At 50.2% G+C, this 6944-nt stretch overlaps 1 protein-coding gene across 2 annotated transcripts; it reads left to right on the top strand.

The window, feature by feature from the left end:
* The first annotated feature begins 2255 nt into the window (after positions 1-2255).
* On the top strand, positions 2256-4604 carry LOC123952143 (leptin). Of its 2 annotated transcripts, XM_046021384.1 has the most exons (3): positions 2256-2399; positions 3193-3195; positions 4248-4604. In XM_046021384.1, the coding sequence occupies exons 1-3, from the start codon at positions 2256-2258 to the stop codon at positions 4602-4604; spliced, it is 504 nt and encodes a 167-aa protein (XP_045877340.1). The 2 variants fall into 2 exon arrangements, with proteins under 2 accessions (XP_045877340.1, XP_045877339.1); XM_046021383.1 differs by lacking the exon at positions 3193-3195.
* The last annotated feature ends 2340 nt before the right edge of the window (positions 4605-6944 follow it).

Below are 6944 nucleotides of genomic sequence, written 5' to 3'. Positions count from 1 at the left end.
TGGTGGAAATGTTTACTTATGCAATCAGTAGTTAATAGAGGGAGCTTTGATTTTTTTTTAAGATTATATATATATATATATATGGGATATCAATACTTTTTTGATATCAATATTTTTAAAAGGTTTTATTTATTTATTTGACAGAGATCACAAGTAGGCAGAGAGGCAGGCAGAGAGAGAGAGAGGGGAAGCAGGCTCCCTGCTGAGCAGAGAGCCCGAAGCAGGGCTCCATCCCAGGACCCTGGGATCATGACCTGAGCCAAAGGAAGAAGCTTTAACCCACTGAGCCACCCAGGCTCCCCGAGCTTTGAGTTTTTAAGAGAGAAAGCAAGCACAGAAACCCTCGAAGCGTAGCCCTTCCTGCATTACTTGGGATTTTTCATATTCAAAGCCGATGTCAGGGTTCAGTCTCCTAGCTTACTGCTGGAGCTGGGTATTTCTTTCCAAGGACCATGGTTCCAGGAGGTATATTGGTTGAGCATTGGGGTGGTTTGTAATTTGGGGCTCTCCTCGAAGGCTGGGGAAACTATGGGGTGGGGAGAAGTCACCCCAGCCTGACTCCGCCACTCACCTGTTTGACTTTGAACAAGTTAACATATCTTCCTGACCCTCATTTTCCCCCTTCTATAAAATTCAGATTAAAAGAATACCTTTGAAAAAAAAAAGCATACCTTGATCAAGGATGATACAGATTATTTATTTCTATTATATTGCCAGAATATGAATCATACTAATATTGCCACCTGCGGACAGAAAGTGTACTATCTGTTTTTTTCAAGACCCAGATGAGGCAGAACATAAAAAGCAGAGATTAACTTTTTTGCCTTCTCCGGAACCTTCCTGCTAACACTTACTTATATTTGATTATCATTTCAGGTTCATGCACACAACCTTAGCACAGATCACAGACTCGCATACCTTTAACTTTATTACTTTTTGTCTTATGTATCTCATTAAAACTCTGCTGCTTACTCAAGGATCTGCATATCATTAATATGAGAATTCATTGCTCCATGACTTTGAAAGTGTCCCTCATTCTGGATGAACATGTCAAATAATCTCTCCTGCCTCCATGCCTTTATTTTATTTTATTTTGTCTTATTTTAAGATTTTATTTATTTATTTGTCAGAAAGAGGGAGTACAGGCAGGGGGAGCAGCAGGCAGAAGGAGAAGCAGGCTCCCTGCTGAGCAAGGAGCCCAATAGGAGACTCGATCCCAGGACCCTGAGATTATGACCTGAGCTGATGGCAAGCACTTAACCAACTGAGCCACCCAGGCATCCCTGTCTCCATGCCTTTAAATCAGCTGTTTTCTGGACACTGGTGGCAACCACTTTCCATCCTTACTAACCCCTACTGGGCCTTTAATACCCAGCTCAGGTGACGCCTCTCGCAGGGAGCCCCGATTGTACTCCTGTGATCTCTTGCACTCATCCTTCTCGTGAATGTATTCTCTCTCTATTGGAATGGCCTGCTGACCAGTTTATCTCTCCTACTAACGCCTCAGCAACCGGGAGTAGAGAACATCTGTTGTTCACAATTGTATCCTTGTGCCTGGCTCTGTGTCTGACGCATTAGCAGACCTTCCAGCAGCACTGGTTGCGTTCAGGCTCCCGGTGGGAGAGAAAGGACGTAATTAAGCCAGTGACAAATGCCCTCACAGAGGCATCAGCAGGCCTCCGTGGGAGAGTAACGGAGAGGACAAGAACCATCACCTCTAGTAATGAAGATAATAATAGAGTACATTTCACAATACCTTTAAAACTCTTGCACACGATTGTCTCGTTTGAGCCTCATCAAAGCCTAGAGATAGGTATATTGCAGGAGATGCAGGTGGAGTTTTTAGTGGTTATGTGATATGCTTAGAGTCAGGCAACTATTAAATGGCTAGATTCAGACCAGACCTTAAAAGCCTGTTCTCTTCCTCGTGGCGTGCGATAAAGTCATATCACCACCACATCGCCCATTTGCTCCTGCCCTGACTTCATGCTCCGTGGTCCATCCCATACCACTTCCTAGATAATTGCTCAGGCCTTGCCTCCCCGAGGAAATGCATTTCATTAATGTAATTCCAGATAACGAATTGCCTTTGGCGCTGAGGGGATGATTGCCGTGACAGAAAGCAAGTATCATTTTTACCCACATATGATAATGTGGTTGGTAATGGGGCATCTGGGTGTGTTCTGAGATACCAGCGACTTGCCATGTGTGGTTCCTTCGTTTTCAGGCCCGAGAAGCACATCCTGGGAAGGAAGATGCGTTGCGGACCCCTGTGCCAATTCCTGTGGCTTTGGCCCTATCTGTCCTATGTTGAAGCTGTGCCCATCCGAAAAGTCCAGGATGATACAAAAACCCTCATCAAGACGATTGTCACCAGGATCAGTGACATTTCACACACGGTAAGGAGGGAAGATGAAACAGAACGGTGACTGGCCCTGGGGAAACCAGGACCTCATATGCTAGCCGAGGCCTATGCAGCCCCATGTAGGGACAATGGTGGTCTTGATGTCTCCCCACTTCAAGGACAGCTGCCTTTCCTCTTCCTCTTCCCTCCACTTCTCACCTCCGCCCACTCCTTCCTCTCTGCTGGGAATCCTAGTGCCTAGGACCATAGGGAGCCATAAAGGTCCTCGTGTCCCACTGGCAGGAGACCAAATTCTCAGTTGCATCCCCTCTGGGCCTCAGAATGTGCTAGAATGTGCTTATCATTGGGCATTCTTTTCTTTTTTTTTTTTTTTTTTTAAGGATGTTATTTATTTATTTGAGAGAGAGAGCACAAGTGGGAGGCAGAAGGGCAGAGAGAGAAACAGGCTCCCCACTGGGCAGGGAACCCGATGCTGGGCTTGATGCCAGGGCTCTGGAATCCTGACCTGAGCCAAAGGCAGACACTTAATCAACTGAGTGACCCCGGTGCCCCACATTGGGCAGTCTTGCTAGCTGAATTCTGGCCGTAGGAAGCTTCTCCCTGTTACTGTGAGTCCTGGGGTCCACAGGCCTAGACCTTCAGCCATTTCCCAGATGAGGACTATATTTGGAATTAAGAAGACCGAATGGGAATCTTCACACTTCTGTTCTTTAGCTATAAAATCTTAAGCTAGTTCCTCAGCGTCTTGAAGCCTGGGTTTCCGGAGCTAGATAGTGGGACTACCATAAGGGACTTGCAAGGTCGTTAGGAGATTCAGTTAGATAAAGCAAGTGATCCCCCCTCTCCGCCCCTGACAGAACCAGAACAGAGCATGCTCTCATTAAAGGTTTTTAGCAGTGGTTTTTGGTAGCCCCTAGTCTTAAAAGCCATGCTTGATTCCCCCAGCATGGAACCATCTAGAAACTTCCACATCTTTTGCTCGCTATGCATGTCTGACAGTGGCCTTGGGTAGCCAGGGAGGAGTTAGATGGCCGAAGGAGGGACAGCTCAGAACTAGATAGAGCCTTGGGTATTTTAGAGAGAGAAACCCAGGACTCTCCTGGCTTTCATGAGGCCACTCCTGGTAGATCCAGAATGTTCCAGCTTGGGTGGTGCCGAGAATGAGGGCCACAGGCAGTGGGGAAGAGGGGAAGCCCTCCTGGTAATCAGTGTTTTACTGAAGCAGAGGAGGGAGGTGGGGCACTTTGGTGGGGGGGGGGCATCCCTGCCTTAATCCCTGTGGGGGTGGGAGGCCTTGGAGAACCTGACTGGGAGGGAGGAGTCCTCTGGGAGTGGAAGGGGGTGATGATGGCTGGGGGAGGGACGCTTCAGGAGGACCTCAGCGCCTGGGAAAGAGACTTAACTAAGTAGGAATCCAGGCCACCTGGGTGGCTCAGCGGTTGGGCGTCTGCTTCTGGCTCGGGTCCTGATCCCGGGATCAAGCACTGCCTCGGGCTCCCTGCCCAGCGGGAAGCCTGCTTCTCCCGTTCCCACTCGAGCAGCTTGTGTTCCCTCTCTCCCTGTCTCTCTCTCTGAGATAAATAAATGAATAAAAAAATCTTAAAAAAAAAAACTAGGAATTGGGCCTCATGGCCGGTTCTCCAGCAGAAACCATTTAAAGGAGGGAATTTGGGAAGGGCAGGAAGACAGAAGTCCAAGAGACCAACTTGCAACCTTGGTAGCCCCCCAGGGCTCAAGCAACAAGGGCCCGGGTCAGGGCGGTGAGGAAGGGGGAGAGGAGGCAAGCAAGAGAGCGGACCTCCACACCCATGGGAGAGGCAGAGTCCTTGCAGCATCGACTTCTCTGAGATCCTGCTCTCTCCCTTTTCCTCTCTCCTGGCAGGCTGTCTCCTCCAAACAGAGGGTCGCTGGTCTAGACTTCATTCCTGGGCTCCACCCGGTCCTGAGTCTGTCCAGGATGGACCAGACATTGGCCATCTACCAACAGATCCTCACCAGTCTGCATTCCAGAAATGTGATCCAAATATCTAATGACCTGGAGAACCTCCGAGACCTTCTCCGCCTGCTAGCCTCCTCCAAGAGCTGCCCCTTGCCCCGGGCCAGGGGCCTGGAGAGTTTTGAGAGCCTGGGCGGTGTCCTAGAAGCCTCACTCTACTCCACGGAGGTGGTGGCCCTGAGCCGGCTCCAGGCGGCCCTCCAGGACATGCTTGGGCGGCTGGACCTCAGCCCTGGGTGCTGAGCCCTCAAAGGCCTCTCTTCCCAAAGTCGAGGAGAGAAAACCCTGGGCTCCCAGGTGTCTCCAGGAGAGAGCCCGTATGGGTGTCCCTTCTCCGGACCCTGGGCTATTGCTCTCTCACACCTTTGTGCCCCTCTTCCAAAGGCATAAGCCTCCGAGGCACGAAACCAAAGACAGAATGCATGATTCCATGCTCACCGGGAAGGGGGACCCAGCCGGCAAACAGTGAACTGGATCTGGGGTTCTCGCAAAAGAGAACCTTCATTTCTGTGCCACCTTCCCCCTCACCGCATGCTTCAGCATGACCTGGGGTGATTTCGGGAGGTGCCCGCCGAGCCTTTGGACCATCGAGCAAGGTTCTGTCTGAGAATTCTGGGAGCACGGTGAAGGCTCCATCCACGGAGCTGCCAACTCCCCGGCAATGCATTATTTATTATGCCTTTTATTCTGGAAGGACTGGAAGCAAAACATCAGCTTTTCTAGGCTCTCTGGGGCCAGCCAGAGCTAGGGATGCTGGTTCCAATCCCACCAATGGACCTGGCTAAGGCAAACCCATTTCTAGTGACTTGAGGGCTCTCGAGTTAGTTCTTTGGTACCTGGCTTTGTTTCTACCGCAACAGATGTGAAATTACAGTATTTTGCAATGGCATTGCCCTGAGCGGATCTCCAAGGACCAGGTCATTTCAAAAAGAAGATGAATTTTGTCATCTGTGATATATAGATGCGTGCACGTGTTAGCGGGGCTGTTTTCTGAATCACATTTGTGCGATGGGCTCTTGGGATTGGGAGGTCATTTTCTCATCTTTGCAACCACTTGGTGTGGTTTTCATGAAAAGATGACTCCTTCAGGGGGGTTGTGGGGGGCTTTGCCAGCCACCCATGGAGGGAGTGGCACTGAAGACTGTCTCTTGGGGCAGTTGTGAGCTCCGGTCTTCTCCCATTACTGGAGAGAGGTCTTTCTTATTGGGGTGACGCTCGCTCTCTGGAGACGGCGATCCCCGGAGCAGGAGTCCTTGGTAGGGGCCTCGGAATGGTCTAGAGATGATCCCACACTGGACTTGTAACACGGCAGGAGCCCTACTTGGGATGTGCCTGCTGAATTGTGGCTCTCATCTGACTGGCTCCCCTAAAGCAAGACCATGTTTCCCACTCCTTCAGGGTGGATTTTGATTCCAGTGGGAAGGTCTGTGGGCCTTCGTGGGCAGTCCCAGGACCTGGGCCAGCACCACTTGGTGCTGGACCGCCAGGCCAGGCCTCCAGGAGTGCCCTTCCCACTGGAGGTCATGTCTGGGGGTGAGGAACCAGGAGGCTTGGGTTTTCCACCATCCTGCCGCTGTGATAAGGCCATCACACTCTTGGCGGGGGATCTGTCCAAGGAAATTTGAATCAAAGCTATCAGCTTGAAGACTGAGCACCTCTTTGGCGCTCGGCCCAGATGGGTGCTATGGGCTAGAGAAGCTCACCAAGTAAAAGTTAAAATCCAATCTTACCCTCAGGGACCGTGCATTCCAGATGGTAAAAAGTTTACACACCAGGATGCAAAGGCTGGTCTTTTCACCATGGCAACAGAGCAGGTGAACCAGCATGGCAGGAAACACGGAGCCGAGGATGCCAGTGATCAGGGGCCCCCAGGCCAGCGCTGCTTGCCTGTGGTAGCATTTTTGCTTTGCAGGGCACGCCAGCATTTCCTCCTGCGTAGCCACCTCCCTTTGAAGCAGCGCAGCTGACAATTTAAAAAATAACATAACCTGAGACCATAACCTCCGGCAGGTGGCAGGGCTCAGATTAGAGTTCAGGTCCTCTGACTCCCAGAGTGTTCTGGAGCGAGGTTATGCTCCCCAGAGGTGCCAACAGTGTTGGGCAGGGCGGACCAGGAGTGCTTGCGGTGAGACAGGAGTTGGAGGTGACTTTGTGACTTTGCAGGCGGTGAGGGATGTGAATTATCTGGAGCGAGGGCGTTGTTTTGTTTGTGCTGAGATCCAGGGTGAAGGTATGTGATTACAAAGAAAGTCAGACAAAGGAAAGACAAGACAGGAGGGAAAGGGACGTGTTGAAGAGGCTTTCAGGTGCAAAGAAGTTTGATATTGAAAGCACTAATGTCGGCAGTTCCAGAACAGTGACTGGTGAGTTGGACGGAGTCAGACCCCTTCTGGAGACTAGGACCTAGGTAATCATTACCACCAATCATGACCACCCAGTCAGGCTGGGGTTTTTTAAGCCTCTCACTCTCCAAAATCTGGCACCAGGGTTCATTCTCAGAGTGTGAAAGTTCTAAAATGTAAATGATTGTCTTCTTTTGTAACTTAAAAAAAAATTTGTTGTTGTTAAAAAAAAAATCCAAAT

This window comes from Meles meles, chromosome 10, assembly GCF_922984935.1.
Source record: "Meles meles chromosome 10, mMelMel3.1 paternal haplotype, whole genome shotgun sequence".
Lineage (NCBI taxonomy): Eukaryota > Metazoa > Chordata > Mammalia > Carnivora > Mustelidae > Meles > Meles meles.
This window is presented reverse-complemented; position numbering and strand designations above follow the sequence as displayed.